We start from the raw sequence: 26305 nt of genomic DNA, 5'->3' as shown, positions 1-26305 counted from the left end.
TCTCTGCGTAGCTTTGCGCCTTTCCTGGAGCTCACTTGGTAGCCCAGGCTGGCCTCGAACTCACAGAGATCCGCCTGGCTCTGCCTCCCGAGTGCTAGGATTAAAGGCGTGCGCCAACACCGCCCGGCGATTAAAATTATTTTTTAGAAGTATCAGAATTTTCATGCTCATTACAGTTATATTCATGGTGGCCTAAATATGAAAATAACCTAGATGTTTACTTGTTGAGGACCAGCTTGGTGTCTCAGCAGGCCACTGTGCTAAATGAATGAAGACAATAGCAGTGGTTACAGGATTATTCACTTATAAAGGACTCTCACAGTTCGTGCTGTATCAGTCATGAAGCAGCATGTAACTTCAGCTTAGGCATTGTCAACCCACTTCTTTCATCTGATTTTAGTCTCTAAATCACTCTTATTTGTCACATGGATAAAAAGCTTCAGCCATCTCTATACTGCAGGTTGCAATGAAAAATGAACGGCTGAAACAATCACCTTCAAAGGGTTTTTCTAACATTTGTTTATTTGGTAGGTGGAGAAGAAAAAATAAATATCAAGTTTTTTGTAGCAACAGTTGTCATAGAGAGGAGATGCAAATGCGCTATTATAGTATAGTGTAAAAATGTAGAAAATTGCTTTATTTGGATGGTATGAGAGTTTTCTACCAATGAGTTGCACTGCATGAAAAGGTGAGTTATTTGATCACAAGAAAAGAGATGAATCACTTGTCTCAGCCTGTAACGTTTTGTAAAATTATAATTTATTGTGATTATGTAAATTTAAACAAAACAAATGAGTCTGTTCCTTTTTTAAAAAAAAATTTTATTTATTTTTATTTTATGTGCATTGGTGTTTTGCCATGGGCGTCAGGTCCCCTGGAGCTGGAATTACAGACAGTTGTGAGCTGCCATGTGGGTGCTAGGAGCTGAACCCAGGTCCTCTGGAAGAGCAGTCAGTGCTCTTAACCACTGAGCCATCTCTCCAGCCCATGAGTCTGTTTCTTAACCTCATGTTTACCTTCTCATGCAGTCCAGGTTTCCCTTTTTGTAGCCTGTAGACTACCTTCCTGTTCCAAGGAGACTAGAACTAGTGAAGGAACTCGTGAAGGCTCCAAGTCTGCACTCTTTTGTCCACTCTGTCCTGAGAGATGCTGGCAGCTATGGCTTTTTGTGAGTATACAACAAGTGACAACTGTAGAGTTTAACAAGTCTACCTACTAGATGGATAATTCTCTGTAGGGTAGCCCACTTGGCAAAGTCGTGGAGTTACTGACTGCAAATGAGCAGTTGTTTCTGTCTGTAGTTTTTCACATGTGCCGCTGCATTTCTTTCCTAAAAACAGCTATGGGTATTTTCCCACTGCTTGTGTGTAAACATCCCATCTTTGGGGCACACTTATAGTTGTGGATGGTCAGGAAGATGATTTCTGCTTAATCTGTATGAATAGAAGTAATACCAGAATATTTTTCTTAATTGACACAGGAAACTAACAGTATTCTCAGTCACAAACAGCTAATTGTAGACTTCAGAGCAAAATTCAAAACAGACTAAGCTGCCCCTGCAAATAAAATACACAAGGGCAAATTCCCAAGTGTCTGTTTGTTGAACCAAAGTCAGGCTGACAATATTAAGCTATAACCCCCTTTAGTAATTCTCTCCCTACATGTACTTCTAACCACTCAAGATTCAGCGAACTAACTTGTTGTTGTTAAGTCCTGGATTTCAATGTCATTTTCTGTCTGAGAAAAGAGCTACATGCATGGCCAAGTGTTACTCACTGGCTGGTCAATGTGACCATCCTAGCCTGAGAGAAACCATTTGATTCCTTACATGTATCAGTTTGGCTCTGTCTCTGATTGTTTACTCAAGAAATGCTTTGTAACCCTGAAAGTGTAGCATATAATTGTCCAGAGTTGGGCTGTTGGAAGAGGAGAGGAGGATAATGTGTGTGAGTGTGTGTGCACAGATATGTAGAGGAGCTGTGAAAAAGAGCTGGGTGAAAGAGCTGCTGCTGTGAAGGAGTGAGGATGTGAAGGAACTGTGAAAAAGAGCTGTGCAGTGAGTGAGTGAGTGTGTGAGTGAGTGAGTGTGTGAGTGAGTGAGTGTGTGTGGGGGAGGTATGTGTTGAGTGAGTGAGTGAGTAAGTGAGTGAGTGGAGTATGTGTTGAGTGAGTGAGTGAGTGAGTGTGTGAGTGGAGTATGTGTTGAGTGAGTGAGTGAGTGAGTGAGTGTGTGGGGTATGTGTTGAGTGAGTGAATGAGTGAGTGTGTGGGGTATGTGTTGAGTGAGTGAGTGAATGAGTGTGTGGGGTATGTGTTGAGTGAGTGAGTGAGTGAGGTATGTGTTGAGTGAGGAATATAGCTGAATAGGCAGAGAAAAAAGTGTGAAAGATGAAGTGTGAGAGAGTAAGTGAGTAAAAAGTGAGTGAATTATGTAGAAGTGTGTGTGTGTGTGTGTGTGTGTGTGTGTGTGTGTGTGTATGTTGGGGGGTGGGTATGGGTGTGCAGAAGGAGTAGAAGAGAGAGGATATATACTTGGGCAAGAGAGCGGAAAGATTTTTTTCATTTTTCTTTATTAAGAAATTTTCTACTCACTCTGCATATCACCCACAGATCCCACCTCCTCCCTCCTCCCATCCCCAGCCCTCTCTCCCAAGCCACCCCACATCCCCACATCTCCCAAATCAAGGTGTCCCATGAGGAGTCAGCAGAGCCTGGCACACTGAGCCTAGGCAGATCCAAGCCCCTTCCCAGTGCACCAAGGCTGCACAAGGTGTCACACCACAGGCACTGGACTAACAAAAGCCTGCCCATGCACCAGGAATGGATCCTGATCCCCCTGCCTGGGTTTTCCCCCAAACAGTTTGAGCCTAATAACCATCTTCCGTATCCAGAGGGACTAGTCCAGTCCCATGGGGGCTCCACAGCCATCAGTCCACAGTTCATGGGCTTCCACCAGTGTGGCCAGTCATCTCTTCATGTCTTCCCATCATGATCTTGACGTCCCCTGCCTATAGAATCCCTCCTCTCTTTCATCGATTGGATTCCTGGAGCTCAGCCTGGTGCCTGGCTGTGGATCTTGAGCAGAAAGATTTTAAGAGAAGATTTTTTTCAAGATGAAGTAAAAGAGAAAGTTACCATCAGAAAGTGTGTGTGTTTATTTTCCCCATCGAATAGAAAAAAGTCCAGTCCTCTATGTGTTTGTGGATTTTTTTTTTGTGCATACCCTGGAGGTGGCCTTGGAGCAGGTTCTCCAAAGACTATCAATAAATCTACATTCAGTGAACTGTGTGGAAGTTGTCTTCGGAAATGGGTCTCCACTGTCAGTTTTCAGAGAGCAGCCTTCTGTCCTAGCATCAGGATGGGTTGTTTAGGAGTCTCCATGAGACCTCTTTTGCCAACAATTCAACCAAATGTAACCCAGTGCTATCACTGGAAGCCCTACCTGTCTACAGAAGATGGTCAGTTTAGACTCCTTATTCCATTACTAGGAGTCATTACTAGGGTCATCCTCATATCTTCTAGGAAGTTGTCAGTGCACTAGGTTTCCACACTAGTCCCCAAGTGCCCCCTAATTCTATGTACTCTCTCCCTCTAACCATGCCTGATCCCTCCCTCCTGTTCCTGTTCCACCCACGCGCAGAATCTATTCTGCTTCTCCTTCTCAAGGAGATGCATGGGTTTTCTTATAGTCCTCCTTTATACATAACCTTCTGGGTCTGGGGATTATAGCTTGATTATCATTTATGTAACAGTTAATACCTATTTATCCATGAACACATACCATATTTGTCTTTTGGGGTCTGGGTTACCTCACTCAGGATGATTTTTTTCTACTTGCACCCATTTACTTATAAATTTCATGTCATTTTTTAAAGCAGCTGAGTAATGCTATATTGTATAACTATACCACATTTTCTTTATGCATTCTTTAGTTAAGTGACATCTACTTCATTTCCATCTTCTGGCTATTATTAATAAGTCCAAAATGAACATAGTTGAGTCATTGTGGTAGGATAGGATGTACATTGGGTATACACCTGAGAGAAGTATGCTGTGGGATGGTCTGTATGTCAAACTGCTCTGATTGGTCAATAAATAAAATACTGATTGGCCAGTGTCCAGGCAGGAAGTAGGTGGGACAAGGAGAGAGGAGAATTCTGGGAAGCAGAAGGCTGAGGCAGGGAGACACTGCCAGCCGCCGCCATGACCAGCAGCATGTGAAGACGCCGGTAAGCCACCAGCCATGTGGCAAGGTATAGATTTATGGAAATGGATTAATTTAAGCTATAAGAACAGTTAGCAATATAAGTTTGAAGCAATATAAGTCTCTGTGTTTACTTGGTTGGGTCTGAGCGGCTGTGGGACTGGTGGGTGACAGAGATTTGTCCTGACTGTGGGCAAGGCAGGAAAACTCTAGCTACAGAAGTATAGCTGGGTCTTGAGGTAGATCAATTCTCAATTTTCTGAGAACCCACCATATTGATTTCCATATTGGTTGTCTTAGTTTGCACTCCTACCAGCAATGGAGGAGTGTTCTCCTTGCTCCACATCCTCACCAGCATGAGTTGTCACTTGTGTTATTGATCTTAGCCATTTTGACATTTGTAAGATGAAATCACAAAAGAATCCTTTAGAATTTGAGAACATCACTTAGAACAAGAAGATTTGGGAGGGTTTAATAAAACTGCTTCATGCTGATACCAATATGCATAGCTTTTGAAACAAACACCAGATTTTATTGATGAAACCTAGAATTTTGGGTCATGAACCATTAGATATCAAGTACTTTATGATGCAGTGCCTTGTGTTTTAAACAGCAGTATCTGAGAATTACACCGAATGAACATAATCAGAGTCATATCTGGCCTCTGACTTAGGTTAACACAAGGGGGTCATTGGCCAATCCTTCAATATCATAAATCTTGTATTATTGATTATTCATTTTTCTCTCTTCATGGTGATATAGAAGGAATGGTATAAAATGAAAATTGCATATAAAGGTAAGTGAGAAATTGTCATATCAAATGCCATATATAATGACCTTTTTTCTTTCTTAGATTCTGAAAAAACACTCTCAAAAGATCTTGTATAAAACAGATGTTTAGGAGGGGCTTTAGTACCAATCAGGACAATATGTGCAGGACCACACCAGTACCATACAAAGAACACATTGTTCAAATTCTCAGATCGCACAGCATCATTCATGGGACACCTCTGTGGAAATTCCCCCATGGGTGCCTGTGATGATGTCTGTCTGCCTACTCCAATTCTTGTGAGTCTCGTTTTATGGTCCCGCATCTGTGCTTCTCCAGATAATTTCTGTGGGGCCTGTGTTCTCATTCAATTATACCAAACTGATGAGTGTTTAAATAAATTATGAATAAAGGTGAGAGGCTTTCAAAACAGTGCCTAAAAAACAAAATGCTGCTAAAGTTTGAACCATGTTTAAAAAAAAGTTAAAAAAAAAAGTATTCCTGGTTTCAACAAAGGCCCAAATCCTTTGGCTTGTTGAAGGTAATTAAAAAACAATTCTCTGTAGTGCACTTACAGTAGGTTTTATTTTTCACAGTGAAACAGTGGAAGAGGGATTTAACTTCCCATGTGTTCTTGATTCTGACTATATTTTTCCTACACAGAAAGTTGAAAGGTAAGAAGTCAGAACAGAAGGGTATGAAAGTCTCCTTTGAAAAAAAATGTAATCAGAAAAACCTTTCTAGAGAACAAATTCAGGGCTAGGAAAAGATTCCAGGAGAGACAGAAAGTAAGAATAGAGTTTGGGTTGTTCAATGGGCAATATTTCAATAGCAACTGAAAATGACATACCTGGGAAGGATATTCACAGGAAAGAAGGGTATAGGAAGAGAGCATCATTAACTGAAAAGCTTGGCACTGGAATGTGATATAAAGTTATTAACTCACTGCCAAGGATCCAAACAAAACCAGTTTTTCAAATTGGGTAAAATAGATTTAGGGAAGAATATATCTACAAGAAAGAAAAGGAAAAAATTCAAACTACTTCATTCCTCCCAGTTGTAGCTCTGCCTCCATTCTTTTTTTTTTTTTTTTTTTTTTTTTTTTTTTGGTTTTTCGAGATAGGGTTTCTCTGTGTAGCTTTGCGCCTTTCCTGGAACTCACTTGGTAGCCCAGGCTGGCCTCGAACTCACAGAGATCTGCCTGGCTCTGCCTCCCGAGTGCTGGGATTAAAGGCGTGCGCCACCAAAGCCCGGCTCTGCCTCCATTCTTATATTGCTCTGGTTCACAGGAAGGTGCACATCAGTGCTTCAGCATTCTGGATTTGTAGTGATAGATGCATTATCCATACTCAGCATCCTTGTAGATATGCAGGAGTAAATTCCTCCCTTGAGATAAACGGATGATAGTTTCCTTCAACATGATAATCTGAGGATAAGAGGCATGGTAGATAAAAGTCTGACAAGTTAAAAGATATGTCAAAAGATATTGTTGAAGATCTCTTAGGAGTTAACATTCCCGTATGTCAGATGCGCTTTGGTTTGCCATTGCAAACCACTCCATTGTTTTCCCTTCTGACCACACTGTGTTGTATAATAACAAAATAAGTGATAATAGTTGTAAAAGTGTGATGTGTGAAACACATGACTTCATGGATACACACCAAAACAAATGCCATTCTAAGTAACAACAGGTCAACATGGGTAGTCCACCACTGGTATGTAATGGTTTCTGAAAGAGTTGAATTTTTGTTCTCCGTTCAGCACATCCATAAAATTGATTTCATTTCCTAGAAAAAAAACAAAACAAAACAAAAAAACTTCAGTATTTCACATTCCCCATATGTTGAATTACTAATAACATGTCAGATAATCAAGAATTAGCCCAACACACTCATGATTAGTCTACTCTATTGAACTTGCCAAGTAGCTGTGTATAAGCAGTAGATTCTGGAACTGTGACTTCAGACATGCAGAGAAGAGACAATGCTCTGAGAGCAGGCAAGATCTATGACATCAAGCCAAGGAACTACTTGATTCCTCCTGGACTCAGGGAGCTTGCTAAGTTATGTTTGCTCTCATTGCCAGAAATCTGGGGCCATACCCAGGGGATCAAAGTGAAGGAGCCTTATGTATGCATAGCACTTAAAAGTATAAGAAGACTTGAGATGTTTCCATTTTTCTCATTTCTCTATCCTTGATGGTTCAAAGCATGCCTGACCTTTACATACAGCAGCTCAAAAACCATGAAATAAGTTCAATCTGTACTGAATTATAAACATAAAAGTTGATTGTAGTGCCTCCTGATTTAGTTAATAGTGAACTTTTGGGGACTATTTAGTGAGAAAAGGGAAATGTGCATTTGAAGACAATGAGATATTTTGACATCTGACTATTTTTTCCTGCCAAAATAATTAAATATTTTTCAATTATTTTTTCATTTAGTTATTTGTAATTTTGAGATTTATTTTGAAACCCGCTCTAGCCGCTAAACTCAGGCCTCATTGCATCATTCTGAGTTCAGAGGCTCTGGGTGTATACCAGCGTACCTGCCTGACCCTCATACATTTCATGTACCTAGACACCATAACAAGCCAGAGAATTTTGTCAGGTTCAGCTTTGACTTCTTTGCAGTATTTTCCAGTTCACTACTCCCTAGAATGATTTGTAATGTAACAGATGAGCTTGGAGCTCCTGTTACTGGCCAGGACCCCAGCATCTCTGCCTCATCATTAGAAGAAGCCTTTATAAGTGCCTGCTTACTTTCATCATTGTGCTTTCTGCTCACCACATTCTAAAATGCCACAGAAGTGTTTACTTTATTGATATTAAATTACATATTAAATGTATCAATAAGGTGGCTGGAGAGATAGTTCTGTGGAGAAGAGATCTGCTCTTCGATATGACCCTGGTTCCATTCTCAGCACCCACACGATGACTTGCAAATATCTGTAACTCCTATTCTTCCAGGGGATCTAACAGCCTCGTAATGTCTCTGTGGGTACCAGGCACACATGAAGTACATATACATGCATACTTACATAATTAAAATTCCCAAGATACCATACATGGAAGTGCTTTATGGAAAATGTTTTAGGCAATATTTTGCCTATATTCTTGAAGCTTTCCTTTGAGTTCTGATTATACTACAAAGTCCCCATTTTCTTTGTACTTATGGATACATAAGTAACATTACCTGTAAAACAAACAGGCAAACATAAAACTTCCCCTTTTCTGTGTTTGATCTTTTATAACAGATGCAAAAATCCAGTGTACTCCCTTTGGAACAAGTTATCCATGTGTTATACAAGATTCAGTCATTCTTCCATTTATGACATGAGAGGATCATCTTTTATCAGTTCACATAGCCCTGAATGTTCTGTGGAACACAATGTCCTTCAATGCAGGATTGGGAAATGGTATCTCAGAAAAGGTAAGTGGAACTCTTGTTTTCTGCCTTTGGGGTCAGAGTTTTCACTGTCATCCAAGAATTGAGGATACCTCTGAGAGATCATTGCTGTTAAAGGATATCCTTGGATTGCATTCCTCTGGAGTGGAAGAGACATTGACCTAAAGCTAGTCGTGGCTATTCTTCTGATGTCTTTGGCTATTACCTCTGTATTTGGCTCTGTGTTTCTTATTTAATAAGACTGTTTAGCAATTCATCTACACCTAATTTTGTTTAAGATAGTTTTGTAATATTGACATAAATGTAAAATTATTTTTGTTATACTGTATATATGTTTTCACTTCTAAGATATTTTTATATTAATGCAAATTAATGTTATTTTTATCATATTGCATTATACATTTCTACTTCTGGTTAAGATATTTTTTGTAGGGGGCTGGAGAGATGGCTCAGAGGTTAAGAGCACTGGCTGCTCTTTCAGAGGTCCTGAGTTCAACTCCCAGCAACCACATGGTGGCTCACAACCATCTGTAATGAAATCTGGTGCCCTCTTCTGGCCTGCAGACATACATGCAGGCAGAACGCTGTATACATAATAAATAAATAAATCTTAAAAAAAAAGATATTTTTTGTATATTGTCAAAATTTTGAAGTTATTGTCCTTATACATATGTTTCTATTTTTGCTGCTGAGCTGTCAGAGCTGGTGAGACTGGGATGGACCATGAGCCAGACTGGTTCTGTTGCTCCCTTTGGGAACCTGGACAGTGGCCCTTGTCCTCTGAGCCTCACTAGGGAAAGGGAGGCTGTGCAGCCCTGGCTATGGGAAGCCATTGTGCTAATAACATCACTGTCCAGTGTTCACACACAGGCACTGCTTCTGCTGTGCAGTTGGAAGACAGATTGGAAAGCTGAACATTTGTTTTCTAGAAGTTCTGAATATTGCATTATTTCAATTTTAGTTTTGTGTTATAAATGTTACTGATAGTTTAGAAGCTAAGGAAAGAGGTAAGTGGGATCATTTTTCAGCAATACATGATTAGAATGTTTTTAAATTTCTGCTACCACCAGCCACAGAAGTTCAGTTTCAAGGGACAAAAGGAGTTTCTGAGCTTTAGAGGTTTCTCAAGTGTGATGGTGTTGTGTAGGTGGATAGGGCAGATTTCACATCTTGTGCCATAACCCATGTGGCAGGAAGCAGACATTATATCCTTCTTCAATATTGTTTTTTTATGTGGGCATCAGTGGGTCTGGGTTTACCTGAAATCATTAGGAGACATGAGAGTTTTCAGAGCCATAGCAGGAGATCACCTTCATTTGCAGAGAGGGCTCTAAAGCATGGAGCTTCTTTGGAAGAAATATCAGTAGCTAGAGGGTCAGAAACATAACAGTTTAAGGGTCACTTTGAGTTAATTTTGTGGGAGTTGTGAAGTCTGTGTTTATTCAGTTTCTATATACATAGAATCATAGGTAGCTGGGTAACATTGGTCAAGATTGCACTTCTTCTGGCTGAGTTTCCTTTGGTCTTTTGATTAAAAGTTGACTTTATTTTCCTGCTTTTGTTTCCTGCTTTCCCTCATCTCCTTATTCTTTCACAAATACTGTACACATTCTTCATTGTTGTAGCTTTGTTCTAAGTATAGAAGTCATATTGTATCAGTGTATGTACTATTTTTTCATAATCCTATTGAGCATTCTGAGTGTTTCATCTTTGCATGTGGCTTTGCAATTAGATTTCCTTTTTTAAATTGTTGGGGATTTTTTTTGGATTGTATTCAATTAATGTTGCAAATTTACCATATACAACATCTTAATATTGATGCATCATGTTCCCAAGGATCATTTATTTACTTTATTTTTTAGGTTTTATTGTTCTTGTTGTTGTTAATCTGTGAAAGATTTAATTTATTGGATACAAAGTACTATGGCATTGGCAGGTAGCTTAGCACATATTCTTCTTGGGGACAACCTGAGTTAATATCCTAACACCCAAGTTAGGAGGCTCATAACAATCTGCTACTCTAGATCCAGGGGATCTCAAACCTCTTTTTTGTAATTCACCTGTATCACATGGAAGACTCTCTCACACATGAACATATGCAAAAAATGGGGATAAACTTGTTTTCAAAAGTTCTTGGGACTTATAAATGAATTAGAGCAGAGCAAGTTGTGTAAGATGTATTATACAAATCATACAATATTTCTTTCAAAATTGGTTATCTTGCGTTTGTTTTTACAAGTTTTCATTTACTCACTCTGGTGCAGCCTTACATCATCCAATCATGAATTATAGGAAACAAAATTTTACAGTTTGGTCTAGTGGTAAAGAGGAATTAGATGTTAAAGTTTTATCACCTTGTTTACACTCATGGTTTTCCCCTTCATTAAGGGTTGTTTTACATCTTTGAAGATACCTGTGATATAAGAGCCTTTATCATATACCTCACATTTATAGCATCTTTTTTTCTACATGAGATTTTTTTCACACATTTAAAGAGAAGTGGAAGAACTCAGAACTTTACCACACTTATTGCATTCATAAATGTTCCTATATTATGAGTCATACTACATTTGCAAAGTGAATGTTGTTATTATCAAACTTTCTTTTATACACATGTATGAAATAATTTTAGAATGCAGTGACCTATGATTTCACTGAATGAGTATGGGAATGTGTAAAAACTTCTGTTTTTCCTGGTTCACTTTACAAATGTAGTGTAAACAAAGTGATAAAATCTTAAGATCTGATCCCTCTTTATCATTAGACCAAATTGTAAAATTAATTTTTACAGATGAAAATATTCAACAGTGTAATGAATGTGGTAAAGCTTTTACAGGTGCCATGCCAGTTATCCTTGCAGGCATGAAAGAAGCCATACTGGAGAGAGACCCTATGAAGGCATTCAGTATGGTGAAGAGTTCATGCCTCCTGTAAAGAGAGAAAAGGAACTAGCAGGCATGAAGAATGACTTGTCTGAATGACATGATATTCTGCTTCCCCAATGCCTGCAAAACCCTCAGTAAGGAGCCTGAAGTGATGGTGACTCCAGATAACATCCAAGTTGTCAGGAAATCCTGAGACTTAAACAGAAGTCACTCTAAAGCTGGGGCAATCAGGCATTTACAAAGAGCTGTGGAGTATGGTGGAACTGTTAGGGAGGGAGAAGACCATGGCGAGAAGACCATGGAACCAAAGGAGACTGTGATTGGCTCAGAGCTATGTCCATATTCCTCCCTCCAACTCCAGAACTTCAGGGCCATGACACCACAAAGTGTTAGCTGAGGTATTTATCACCCCACATTTTCTGTTCTTGATAACGTTTCCTGTCAAAGGCAGCCAAGGCCACTTCTGGGTCAGACTCTTGTTGCTGGTTACAGAGTAAAATTCTCCTGCAGGTGGGAGAATTAGCCTCAGGCATGGATGAGCTCCCTAATTGCATATCTAATGCAATGTGCTCAGCTCTGAAACTGTATACATACAACCAACAGAAGTGGAATCAGCAGGTTTTATGCATATATTTATGCATAAATCAAACATGCTTAACAAGGAAGAAATTAGAAAGGAAAAATGTGGGAAAGGATGGAGAGAAGACAAGGAAGGGGGAAAGTGATGTAATATATTTTCATTAAAATGTATGAAAATAAATTTTAAATAAAGAAGTGGCTATAGAGATAGTTTAGCAGTTAAGAGTGTGGGTCTTGTTATAGAGGACACAGCTTCCATTTTCTGAAACCACCTGGTAGCTAATCATCTTCTGTAAGTCCAGTCCCGAGGGATCTGATGCCCTCTTTTGGCCTCTGCAGTTACTGCATACAAAAGCGTGAAGGGAAACACCCATCTACATAAAACAAAGCTAAAGCTTAAAAAAATGGAATTCTCTGCAGTGATGTCACAGATCTGTAACAGACAGCAGGCAGGGCTAGTTAAAATGAACTCCTGGTCCTGTATGGAAGCAACTGTGGCCTTCATCTGAGCCAACATGCTCAGAGGCAAAAAGCAGCCTTATTCTGAGGTTGGTGTAGCTCAGCAGGACTGTTCAACTAAGAATAGCATCCACAATGCTGATAGGGGACTTTTCCTTGATGTTTTCTGTATTTGTGTTCTCTGCCCTTTGTATGTGTGAGAATTAAAGGCAATGATATATCTTTTAAATACAGATCATAAAGTATGATCTAAAAGATTTTCTCTCTAAATCTTCATCTGTCTAAGTGGCTAGAACTGTAATCTCCTGTCCCTATTTAAATTGTTCAAAGTATTACCTGGGACATGATCCTAAAAGAAACTTAAGGATGATATCATATATGAAATGCAAAATCTGTTCTAGCCTGGCTCCTATTTTAGCATTAGCTAGAGTTGGATGCATACTGTTATTAAAGAGATTTTTTTGTTTATTAACCTTTTCAGTGTGTGGAGTGATTTCTCCTGGAAAGGAATATTAATTCTAGAAGAACTATACCTCTAACCATTTAGAAAATGTTTCTGAGACAAACCCTCTTATGTTGGCTCAGGTGACCTTGATCCCAGTCTGTTGCTCCCCAGGGCAATAGCCTTACTGTCCTCTTGATTAAACCAATTAAATTTTTAAATTAAAGGGCTGTAACACCACTGAGTGTAAAATTATCCATTTGAGTCATGTAGTCAACTGTCCATTGCAGTCAGAGGAAAAGGATTTGTGTGCGGAGCATGGCTTCTGCCTTCAGACTGGAATAGGATGAATAGTTTCTTGTGTACATTGTAGAAGTAAACAGGATAGGCAATCAGCTGCTGGAGTCACCATTATGAAAAATGGCCTGGATTAGTGATTTTGTCATTTCCCAGCATATATTAATTGATGCCAGGCCAGATTGGAGGATGTAAAATTTGGGGAGGTTAGTTTGAACCAATGAATATTGAATTTCCAACTAAGGGCTGTCCTTTGTAGATTTGTTCAATCCTGGTTGGCACAATGAAGGCAGCTCAGAAGGTTGAGACATAGGCCATTGGCTGTAGCTGTGTGTGTCAGGTTACAGATCTTAGCAGCTAACATTGCACATAGGGGCAAGATCAAATAACATTTATTAATGCCGTTCCCGCTAACAGGTAATGGCCTGTTCTTTTTCAAAGTCAGGATAGGTAGGTGTTTTTTCAATTATATTTATCTTTTTTAAAAGTCAATTATTGGTTTTACCTTTTCAATTTGATTTTCTTTAAATATATCACTGCTCTAATCTCTTATTGGTTTTATTCTGCAATGTTTCCTGATTATTAAGAATTTTTAAAAAAATTTTTCTTTAGGTGCTGTTGATCAATATTTCTGTTTAGAGCAATTTTCTTCTGTAGCTCGAATTTCCCTCACACTATGTATTTGAGAATTCCTTTGAACATTTAATCCTGCCTCTGCTGTCCGAGGCTGGGAAGACAGTACTGCAACTCCTTCCAGGCTGGGCTTTGACTGGTCTGTGAGAAGGAAAAGTAGACCAGTGAATGAGTGTCCTCCAACCTCTCTGGCTTTTATTGAGAACTTACAAATGAAGAGGGACCTGTGTAAGAATTGCATTCACTGACCAACTGTAAAGCAGGTGTAGTCACAGCACAGAAAGGGAGGGGCAAGAAAGAGGGCAAAAGCTTTCCTGCTGTGACAGTAGTTTGTGGTGATATTTTATTTGTACTGAAATGTTATTTTAATTTTATGTTAATAAATAAAGTTGCCCTGGGGTCAGAGCTATTAGAGCCATAGTAAGAGCGTGGTGGTTAGAAGAGCTAGGTAGATTTCTGTGTGTTCAGGGATACAGCCAGTATTGGAGACATACGCCTTTAAGACCTGGAGGGTGGTACTTACAGGCAGTGATGAGGCAGTCATGTGGTTGGGTTTACAACCAATGAGAAGGCAGAACAGAAAGATTATTTAAACAGGGACACAGGAAGTACCTCCCTCTCTCGGGGAAGCTAGGAACACTGCAGGAGGTAAGATTTTATCTCTGAGCTCTGACCTCTCGGCTTTCTTTTTTACATTGGCTCTGTGTTTCTTATTTTAATAAGACGATTGGTTACATCTACATCTGGCGCCCAACGTGACAAGAATCCATTAAAAACTGCTTGGGGCCGGCTCCCTAGCCGGAGCAGCCGGCTCCCTAGCCCCGGCCCAGGTCTGGGCTCAGGCTGGACTGTGAGCTGCTTGCTTAAAGCCAGTGCTACAAACAGCTCAGGCCTGCCCTGCTAAACAGGGCCCCTGGCTGTAAAGCCAAGCCTTGACTCAGCTCAAGAGGGAACAAGTGGCTGGCTTTAAGCTTTAGCCGGCTACCCCTTCGCTTTCACTTTCACTTTCACTTTCGCTTTTGCTTTCTCTCTTGCTTTCTCTCTGTCTCTCTGTTTCTCTCTCTCTCTCTCTCTCTCTCTCTCTCTCTCTCTCTCTCTCTCTCTCTTTCTCTCTCTGGATTTACACCTAGGACTCTAGGTGGCTGTTTTGAAATTCGCTCGGATTTCTACTGTTCTACGCAGATTTGGTAAGTCATAAAGGAAACTATTTAAAAGACAAATTTTTTCCACATTTAAAAAAATGGGTTTCCTGTGTACATTGGAAGAAAATTGGGTTTTGTTTGAAATTTTAGGTACAGTAGTTGACATTACCAATGAGTAGAGAGGAAATCAATTTTAGATGATCAATAAATGTCCTGACTGGCCATACACCAGGCAATCAAGAATCAGGATAAAGAACTGAACTTTCATGAAACCAAATTATTGTAGCTACTCTAGTTCAACCAAAATAGAACATCTGGGTAAAATGTGTGGTTCTGCCAAATAGGATTGTTATTTTCTAGGTTTAAGATGTACTGTCTGGGGGTTGGGGATTTAGCTCAGTGATAGAGCACTTGCCTAGCAAGCACAAGGCCCTGGGTTCAATCCTCAGCTTAAAAAAAAAAAAAAAAAAAAAAAAAAAAAAAAAAAAAAAAAAGATGTACTGTCTGCCTGATATGCCACACTCCTTTAATCCCAGCACTTGAATGGCAGAGGCAGGCAGATCTTTCTGAGTTCGAGGCCAACCTGGTCTACAAAGTGAGTTTCAGGACAGCCAAAGCTGTTATATAGAGAAATCCTATCTAGAACCCACCCCCCAGAACAGATGTACAGCCTGAGAGAAAAGGCATGAATAATCCTTGGTGTGCTCTAGTACAAATCCCTAGTCTCTGGATCACATGGCCTATTTCATAACGCCTGTTTCAACTTTTGAACATATGTTTTGGGGGCTATAATTACATCATTTCCACCATCTCTTTCCTGCCTCCAAGCCCAAGTGTGTCAGTCATTTCAGGCTGGGCCCTGACTGGTCTGTGAGAAGGAAAAAGAGACAGGGGAAGGAGTGTCCTAACGCAGCCCAGGCTTTTATCAGGGAGTGGCAATGCAGAGGTGCTTTCTTAGAATGGGAATTCATGGTCCACACATTACAAGTTGTTATGATCACAGTACAGAAAGGGAAGGGCAGGAAGGAGCCTTAAAATTTTCCAGTTTTGTCTGCAGTTTGGATTACCAATGTGCAATCAGTTAATCAGGTATAGGTGATCTATAAATGTCCTGAGTGGTCATTTCTTGGGCTTCACAGACCAGGTTCCTTGGCCAGGAGGTTGATCTGTCCCTATTGAAATGTTAAGTCTGCACCCAGGACAGATTCTAATCTCTTGGCCAAGGGCCTTTTTCTCTTAGCAGGCCTTCTTTACTACTTTTAACTTTCCTCCTTCCTAAGGCCCCCAGAATCACTTAGCATCAGAGATCAGAGCTCCCAAAACTCTTGGCATCTTTGGCCTCTGGCAAGGATGAAACTGCTAGAGTCCCAGTGACACTTCTGGCTTTTAGTCAAGAAAGCAAGTAGTTTCTTTTCTTTGGGTTCTTCTTACCCTAGACTGCCTAGTTGATTTCTGTCTACGATTCTTATCCCACCTCCCTTTGGAGAGGTAACCCTGACAGATATTATGAGATTGGAACAATGACCAATCTGGCTTCTTCCAGCTGAATTTTGGGTATCAGGTGGCAGTATTGGGAAGGGTCTCTTGTAAAGACCAAACTCAGATATAGACAAGAAAGGAATCCCTTTACTGGTGTCTAGAAAGGACTAAAATGTCCAATGTCCAAAAGGCATTCTCGATGGGCTCACAGTAGCCCCCATCCTTTAGATCTTTTCCTTTGACCTCTACAGTTGTTCTCCAGAGTGATGAACCCACACTTTGCTTTTACACCTTTTCAAAGCTATTTTAGCAGCCAAAAGTAAGCATGATGCACTCCCATGTGGCTTCTGGATAGGGAGAGAAGATGTATTTAGCCATCATTTAATTTTGAGGTTAAAACAATCATGGGCCTGTCTTCCATGGCTGTGGGCAGGTGCTCAGTGAGCCAACATCTAATGTCTCACATCTGGGCAACATCTTTTTTTTTTTTTTTTGTGAAGAAGATAATATTAGTGAAATTGGTTGTCTAAATAACATCTCATGTAGACTTAAGTCTAATGTCTGTGGAGTGCAATCCCTTGGGTTGTTACGAATTCCCTAAGTCTTTGATTAAATTTTTCCTCCTGAATGCTGAAGACCATGCAAGTGGCCAAAATTAATTTTTCTCTTTGTGCTGTCAAGAACAGTTAAGCAACTAGTCCTCAGGGGTCACTTGGGCTTTCGAGGAATCTCAGACTCTTCTAGCCTTTCTTTTACCAGTTGTCCATCAATGTGAGGTTATACAATATCTTATTAATGGCATTCTCTACCCAGGAAGTGCCTACTCTGTTCCAAAGTCAGTATAGTTAAGTGTCCTTCCAGTTATTTTTTCATTTTAAAAAGTCAATTATTGGTATCATTTTTTAAAATTCATTTTCTTTAAATGCATTACTGCTCTAATTTGTTTCTATTTTCCAATGTTTCTTAGCCACCAAGAACTTCATTCAAGTTTTTTCTTGAGTGTTTGTTTGTTTGTTTATTTATTTATTTATTTATTTATTTATTTATTTATTTATTTATTTATATCAGTTTAGAGCAGTGGTACTCCACTCAGCCTGGGAGATTATGGTTCCCATTGGGGGATCAAATGACCCTATCACAGGAGTAAGCCTTAGACCATTGGAAAACACAAATATTTATATTGCAGTTCATAATAGTAGCAAAATGATAGTTATGAAGTAGCAGTGAAAATAATTTTATGGTTGGGGATTACCACAACATGAGGAACTGTGTTAAAGAGTCACAGCATTAGGAAGGTTGAGAACCACTGGTTTAGATCAATGTCTCCTGTAGCTCAGGCTTGCCTCACACTATGTAATTGAGAATTGCTTTGAACATTTAATCCTGCCTCTGCTGCCCAGTGTTGGGAAGACAGTCCTGCTACTTCTTCCAGGCTGGGCCTTGACTGGTCAGTGAGGAGGAAAAATAGACCAATGAATGAGTATTTTCCAATTCTCTGGCTTTTATTGGGACTAACACAATGAAGAAGGAACTGTGTAAAAATTGAGTTCATTGACAAACTGTGAAGCAGGTTTAGTCACAGCACATAAAGGGATGGGCAGGAAGGAGGGTGAAAACTTTCCTGCTTTAACAGTAGTTGACATTAGCAGTGAGTAGTGAGATAATCAGTCTCAGATGATCACTGAGTGTCCTGACCAGCCATTTCTTGGATTCACAGACCAGGAAATCAAGAATCTGGATAAAGAACTGAACTTTCATGAAACCAAATTACTGTAGTTACTCTAGTTCAACCAAAATAGAAGCTCTGGGTCAAATGGTGTGGCCCTGCCTAACAGGACTGTGTTTTCCAGGTTCAAGATGTACAGCCTGAGAGAAATGGCATGAGTAGTGCTTGGTGCTCTAATACAATCCCTAGTCTCTGGATCACATGGCCATAAAGCCTGTTTCATATTTTTAACAATATTTATCAGGGTTGTAATTATATCATTTTCACTTTATCTTTCCTGCCCCCATACCTCTCATGGACCCTTCACTGTTTTCTAATCCATGGCCTCCTTTTGCTTTAACAACAGTTACTGTTTGAGTGTGACCCACGTTTGACTGCAGGAACTCCCAACTAGGAAGCAAAGGGTTAAATGTACAGAATTCAACAGGAAGAATCCCAACAACAGTGCCCTGGGTTCCTTGGCCCAGCAGATTGATACTATGGTGTTGTTCCATGTTGTGTTATCTTTCATTTTCTTGTTAAAGTTTCTATGCGGCATAGGGTGTAATTTGTTATGACTCCGCCTTGCCATGTTCTGTTTCCCTCTCTGTCTGGGCAGAAGTATAATGTCTAGTTAGCACCAGAGCTGAGTAAAGTAATTCTAAGACTATTATTATCCTTATGAAAGTGCAAACCCAGTTATTGGGTTAGGCCTGAGACACATTATGCTTGTAGATCATCCAATTTTCTAATTTTTACATTTCCCTTTTTTGTCTGTGGTCCAGATTGTATTGCCTACTTCTGACACCATGACTTCTGTCTCCTTTAAATCTCAAGGATTTCTGTCCTGGTAAACATATTTATGGGGATTTATTCTGTACGGTCAGGAAAAACCTGGTTGTTATTCTATGTCCAAGTCTGACTTAAGTGTCTTTTATGGAAGAAGCTCTATTCAATCTTTGTCTAGTATTTAACTTATAGCATGCAAACTTCAATATAATTTTCAAGGTGTCTTTGAGTTATAAAACCTTGATTTTTAAGCAGTCCATTCTATCTTTCTATATTGCCAGCTGCAGTTGGCTTATTTGTCAAATGGAAGACCCACTGTATGTCTATAGCCTGGAACCACTTCTGGACTTTAGAACCTGTAAAATATGTTCCTTGATCTGCTCAATAGTGATTAGGCAGCTGTATATGGCTATCCAACACCAGAGTGTATATTTGTTGCCAACCGGTCTGGTCCATGACTTTCTCTAGTGAATCTGAGTCCTGTGCTTTCATCTACGAGGGTGCAGACACATAGGCCCCTGTGAATATTCAAGAATCCAATGAAACCTATTTGTAGCATTTAGGAGACCGTGTTACAGCTGTTAGATCATGTCTGAATCTAGTTTTAAGTGCTGGGCAAAGGTGGCAATCTCTATTAACTTCTTTACAGACCTGCCAGGATAAATTAAGGTTCCTTTTATTAAACCATTGGGACAAAATGAGCCTAAATGTCCCATTGTTTTATGTGATCTTTGGATTTCTTCTTTACTAATTATGCTAACATTCTCAGGTTTCTTAATTTTCCAATCTGGGTTCCTTTTAATAGTTATTCTCATAGATTTGTCCTGATTTAATTTGGTTCTGCATTTCACCTCATTTTTTAGTGTTAGGGGTAAACATTCAAGTTTACCAAGTGTGTGATCTATCATCCTTGATAATTTATTCTGAATTTGTTCCCTAGGAAGTTTTATTATTCTAATCTGACTTGAAAAGGATGCTAATTTGTCTGCTATTTCATTATTTCTAGATGTGCTGTCTGTCTTGCCTGGGTGTATGTTTACAAGGGTTCCATAAATTTTGATGTCTTTGCTGTTTTGCTATTTCCATCCATGCTTCCCTTGACCAAATGTCTTTGTCATTTATCTGCCAGTTAGTGGTTTTCCATTTTGATGATCATATATCTATACCATTGCACACACACCATGAATTGGAGAGGATACAGATTTTCCTTTTGCTTTCCTGAGCTGTTTGTCTTACAGTTATCAGTGCTGTTATTACTTCAGCATGTTGTGCTGATTTGGTGATTCCTTCCTCAGTACTAGCCATTCCTTCCCCTGGTCTATAAGCTGCTGCTTTCCATTTGGTTTTGGTTCCATCAGTGGTTCATGAGCCATCAGTAAGCCATTTGTTGGCCAAATGCTGTGACCATTCTCTTGGTTCCCACAGTCTAATAGATGCCTCTTTTGGGTGAGCGGTGAATGGTTACATCCTTTATTTCTCTTTAAGTTTCTGTCTGACAGACCTGTCCAGTGGTGAGAGTGGGGTGTTGAAGTCTCCCACTATTAGTGTGTGGGGTTTGATGTGTGACTTATGCTTTAGTAATGTTTCTTTTACACATGCTCTCGTATTTGGGGCAGAAATGTTCAGAATTGAAACTTCATCTTGGTGGATCTTTCCTGTGATGAATATGTAATGTCCTTCTCGATCTCTTTTGATTGATTTTAGTTTGAAGTCTATTTTGTTAGATATTAGTATAGCTACACCAGCTTGGTTATTAAGTCCACTTGATTGAAAAGTCTTTTCCCCACTTTTTTACTCTGAGCTAATGTCTGTCTTTTAAGTTAAGGTGTGTTTCTTGTATGCAGCAGAAGGATGGATCCTCTTTTTGTATCCATTCTGTTATCCTTTTTCTTTTTATTGGTGAATTGAGTCCATTGATATTAAGGGATGTTAATGACCAATGATTGTTAATTCCTGTTTTGTTTTGTTTTTTTATGGTAGTATATGTATTTCCCTTCTTTCAGATTTGCTACCATGCAATTACCTATTGCCTATGTTTTCATGGGTACATCTTAGGTTGGAGTTTTCCTTCTAGTGCTTTCTGTAGGGCTAGATTTGTGGATAGGTATTATTTAAATCTGATTTTGTCTTGGAATGTCTTGTTCACTTCATGTTCATTTATGTCATGTTCATCTATGGTGGTTGAAAATTTTGTTGGCTATGGTAGTCGGGGTGGCATCTGTGGTCTCTTATTATCTGCATTAAGTCTGTCCAGGACCTTCTGGCTTTTAGTCTCCTTTAAGAAGTCAGGTGTTATTCTGATGGGTCTGCCTTTATAAGTCACTTGGCCTTTTTCTTTTGCTGCTCTTAATATACTTTCTTTATTCTGTATGTTTAGTGGTTTAATTATGTCAGGAGGGGACTTTGTGTGTGTGTGTGTGTGGGGGGGAGGGTCTAGTCTATTTGGTGTTCTGTAAGCTTTTTGTATCTTTATAGGTATTTTCTTCTTTAAGTTGGGAAAGTTTTCTTCTATGATTTTGTTGAACATATTTTCTGTGCCATTGAGTTGGTATTCTCCTTTCTTCTATCCCTATTATTCTTTGGTTGGGCCTTTTCATGGTGTCCCAGATTTCCTGGATATTTTGTGTTATGGCTTTTTGGCTTTAGTGTTTTCTTTGACTGACAAATCTATTTCCTCTATTGTATCCTCCATGCCAGAGATTTTCTCTTCCATCTCTTGTATTCTGTTGGTTATGCTTGCATCTGTAGTTCCTGTTCATTTACTCAGATTTTCTATTTCCGGCATTCCCTTGCTTTGTGTCTTCTTCATTGTTTCTCTTTCAATTTTCAGGTCTTGAACTGTTTCCTTCACCCATTTAATTGCTTTTTCTTGACTTTCTTCAAGAGATTTGTTGATTTTTTTTCCCAATTTTTTGTTTGTCTTTTCCTTAATTTATTTAAGGGATTTTTTCATTTCCTCTTTAAAGACCTCTATTATCATCATAAATTTTTTAAGGGGCACTTTCTTCTGCTTCTTCTATGTTGTGATGTTTAGGTTTTGCTGTTGTAGAAATGCTAGGTTCTCATGGTGCCATATTGCTCTTTATGTTATTGTATGCATTTTTGCACTGGTGTCTACCAATCTCTTCCTTCAATAGGTGCAAGAGGTGTCTGTGTCTTAGGGAGCTGCTCTTGGTCCAATCAGAGCTGTTGGATTCTGTGTCTCAGGAAGATGCTGAGGTCACAGGGAGATGGGTAGGTTTGGGGTAGGGAGTGGGTCTTGCAAATTGCAGGATCCGATTGGGGGGTGTTGGTGGGGAAGCCTTTTTGCAAGAGTCTTTCCTGCTCTTCTTCAACAGGGACAGTGGTGGATGGGAGTAGGGTGCACAGGTTGTGCCCCAAAGCCTTGGTCCTGGAGGCAGGACTTTCTGGGTAGGAGAAGAGTCACTCATCTCTTGGTTCAATCAGAGCTGGTGGATTCTGTATCTCAGGAAGCTACTGCGGTTGCAGGATGATGGGTGGGTTTGAAGTAAGGAGTGGGTCTTGTAGATTGCAAGATCTGATGGGGGTATTGGTGGGGAAGCCTGCCCATCGGAGTCTTCCCTGCTGGGCAGCAACTGGAGTAGCAATGGGTGGGGGTTCCAGGGCACAGGTTGTGCCCCAGGGCCTAGCAGCTATATCATTTTCAATGGTTGCAGAAATGACAGAGGTGAACTTCCTATTCAGTTTCCTTCTAAAGTGACTTGGTGATTATATTAGAACTTCTGTGTAATGGAATAAGTGTGGAAAGCATCAGAATTATATAACTACACTGACAAAGAGATATTCATTTACACTGCTGCCAGTATCACATTTTCTTTTGTTCACATGTGTGGGATATTTTAGAATGGAGTGACCTATGATGATGTGCATGTTGACTTCACTTGGGAAGAGTGGGCTTTGCTGGATCCTTCCCAGAAGAGTCTCTACAAAGATGTGATGCTGGAGATCTATAGGAACCTCACAGATATAGGTAAGACTGAATTTTCCTTCACAATTTAAAATAATGGGATAACTGTTTTTGGTTATTTATACTCTTCTATAATTTTTATTTAGAAAGAGGAAAAATGAGGTGAAGAAATCAGGCATGGTTCTAAGGTAGAGTGAAGATATTAAGTTAAATTTCACACAGTTTCCAATAATATATCATACATTTTCTGCTACTATATTTTAGGCTACAGTTGTGAAGACCATAATATTGAAGAACATTGTGGAAGTTCTAGAATACATGGAAGGTAATTTTTATGTTCAAGCTGGTACAAATGTACCTCTGAAGAAATTATAATGTGTCCCAGAAGTGTTAAAGGAAGGAAACTGTAAATAAACACAGCTTAAACTGTATTGGTGATTATGAAAGTCTCACAAAACTACATACCTCAATGTCAGCTAGCTGATCTGTGGTTGCAAGGCATTCATATAAGAAAAAAGACAAGGACACAATGACTTAAGTAGTATTACCATTTGAATCATAGCCCCATGAGACCTATACTATAGAACTTCCAATCCATTTAGTTACATACCATTCAGATATTGCAAATGTATACACAATTGAATAGGTGATAAGCATATGTCCAAAATCTTCTAATAAGCAAATAGTCCAGAGTAAAGCTGGTGTTACTCCTATACTTGTAGTGACCTTGCTAAGTTTAGTGAGGGGGCAGTTTATGTGAGTCAAGAAGGTTGTTTTTGAGAAACCTTAATTCCTATATCACATGTCTTTGAGGAACAGAAAGTCAGACTGTGTGAAGGCAATGTGGAAACCTTTTATTTGTTAGTCTTCCTTTAGTGGGTGTAGCATATGTCACTCTGGATGCAAGCCATGTGAGCCATGTGAAATATGAAAATGAGCAGCATACCTCTTTCATTCTAAGAACAATGAAAAGATATGTACTAGTCCCCACTTTGAGTAGACCTGTAGAATGTGATACAAGTTTACACTTAATTGGTTTTCCAACTTCATAGGGAATACATCAATAAACTGACACTGCTGAAAAGCCCTATAAGTATTGGACTGTGTGAGAACTTCTGTTTGTCAGGTTCCACTTTGCAAATATAGTATGACTCACACTTTAGGAAAATTTAACAATCTAATATGTGTGGTAAACTCTTAGTTCTTCTAGTTCTCTTCAAATATATGAAAAATCTCATACAGAAAATAGATAATATAACTGTGAGCCATGTAATAATGGCTCTTACCATCACAGGTATCTTCAAAGATGCAAAAGAACCTTAATGAAGGGGAACACCATGAGTGTAAACAAAGTGGCAAAGCCTTAAGATTTGATTCCTCTTTACAATTAGGCCAAATTATAAAATTAATTCATACAGATGTAAATATTTAATATAACGAATGTGGTAAAAGTTTTACACGTATCAATTATCCTTGCAGGTATGAAAGAAGTCATACTGAGGAGAAACCTTCTGAATATTCTCATTGTGTTAAAGCCTTTGCATATCACGACCATCTTCAAAGACAAGAAAGAATTCCTACTAGAGATGATCCCTATGGTTGTATTCAATATATTGAAGCCTCTGTATGTCACAGTAATCTCAGAATACATAAAAAAACCCATATTAGGGAGAAACCATCCAAATATAATGAGTGTGGTAAAGACTTTGAATGTTACAGTCATCTTCAAATATGTAAAAGAACACATACTGGAGAGAAACCTTATGGATGTAATCAATGTGGTAAAACATTTGCATATCATAGTCATCTTCAAATACATAAAAGAACACATACAGGAGAGAAACCCTACAAATGTAATGAATGTGATAAAGCATTTTCACAACACAGTAGTCTACAAATACATGAGAGAACACATACTGGAGAGAAACCCTACAGATGTAATCAATGTGATAAAGCCTTTTCACAAGACCTTATTCTCCAAATACATAAAAGAATGCATACTGGAGAGAAACCCTATAAATGCAATGAATGTGGTAAAGCCTTTTCACAATACAGTCATCTACAAACACATAAGAGAACACATACTGGAGAGAAACCTTACAAATGTAATCAATGTGATAAAGCCTTTTCACAACACATTATTCTCCGAATACATAAAAGAACACATACAGGAGAGAGACCCTATGAATGTAAGCAGTGTGGTAAAGCCTTTTCACAACACAGCAATCTCCAAACACATAAAAGAACACATACTGGAGAGAAACCCTATGAATGCAATGAATGTGGAAAAGCCTTTGCACATCACACGCATCTTCAAATACATAAAATGACACATACTGGAGAGAAACCCTATAAATGTTATCAATGTGATAAAACCTTTTCACAGCACAGTAATCTCCGAATACATGAAAGAATACATACTGGAGAGAAACCCTATGAATGTAATCAATGTTCTAAAGCCTTTACATGTCATAGTGGTCTCCGAATACATAAAAGAACACATACTGGAGAGAAACCTTATGAATGTAATCAAAGTGGTAAAGCCTTCGCACGTGACTGCAATCTTCAAATACATAAAAGAACACATACTGGTGAGAAACCCTATGAGTGAAATCAATGTGATAAAACCTTTACATGTCATAACCATCTTCAGATATATAAAAGATCACATACTGGAGAGAAGCTCTATGAATGTAATTAATGTGGTAAAGCCTTTGAAAGTCACACTTTTCTTTGAAAATCATAGTCATCTTCAAATATATAAAAGAATGCACACTGGAGAGAAACCCTATGAATGTAATCAATGTGTTAAAGCCTTTGAAAGTCACATTTATCTTCAAATATGTAAAGAAACCCATACTGGAGAGAAACTCTACCAATGTAATGAATGCAATAAAGTCTTTGCACATCACTCTAATCTTCAAATACAAAAATGAACACATTGGAGAGAAACCCTACAAATATAATCAATGTGAAAAAGCTTTGTGTATGTTAGTAGTCTCTGAAATCATTAGAAAAAAATCACAGTGCTGAGAAACCCTATAAATGTAGTCAGTGCAAAAAAGTTTTACAATTCATGGTAGTCTTTATGTAAGCATAAAACTTTAAGTGTGAAACTGGTCTTTTCAAGCCTTTGTGTATCACAGTGTGTCTTTGAGGACTTGAACAAACTCATACCAAAGGGAATCTGATTGTAAAGGATTTGGTAATATCTTTAGCCAATACATTTAAATTCAGTTACACAAGATTATTCTGTAGAAAAGAATCTGACAATATCAGCATTCAAGCATTATGATGTCCCTCTTTATTTTGTTTGCACCTGCAAATGCATATGGACAAAAGCCCTATGAATTTAAGCAATAAGGTAATGCTTTTGGATTTCATACTTCTCTTCAATTACATAAAATAACAATCCAGGTGTATAACTATGGATGTGCTTGCCATTTCTAGGCATGGTGGACCCCAGAGGGCAAACACAGCTCTGCCCCAGGTCACTGGACTTGGGGAAGGAGGAATCTCACCTTTAAGCTACCTGTCATTACTAGACCTGCCAAACCCAGAGGACAAACACTGCTCTGCTTCTGGTCA

General features: G+C 39.0%; 1 protein-coding gene across 2 annotated transcripts in view; it reads left to right on the top strand.

Annotated features, from left to right (window-relative positions):
- The window catches only part of LOC121823510 (uncharacterized), a 69884-nt gene extending 44188 nt beyond the window's left edge, over positions 1-25696 (top strand). The window contains exons 2-5 of one of the 2 annotated variants that reach the window (XM_076553245.1): positions 8228-8403; positions 22654-22780; positions 22982-23042; positions 24197-25696. In XM_076553245.1, the coding sequence (XP_076409360.1) occupies positions 8362-8403; positions 22654-22780; positions 22982-23042; positions 24197-25328 (1362 nt within the window). In that variant the 5' untranslated portion in view covers positions 8228-8361 and the 3' untranslated portion in view covers positions 25329-25696. Of the gene's footprint in view, positions 1-8227; positions 8404-21927; positions 22024-22653; positions 22781-22981; positions 23043-24196 lie in introns of those variants that run through there. The other variant, XM_076553246.1, reaches the window with a different exon arrangement.
- The last annotated feature ends 609 nt before the right edge of the window (positions 25697-26305 follow it).

Source organism: Peromyscus maniculatus, chromosome 17, assembly GCF_049852395.1.
Source record: "Peromyscus maniculatus bairdii isolate BWxNUB_F1_BW_parent chromosome 17, HU_Pman_BW_mat_3.1, whole genome shotgun sequence".
Lineage (NCBI taxonomy): Eukaryota > Metazoa > Chordata > Mammalia > Rodentia > Cricetidae > Peromyscus > Peromyscus maniculatus.
Note: the sequence above shows the minus strand (reverse complement) of the source record. Positions and strands in the feature narration are given on the sequence as shown.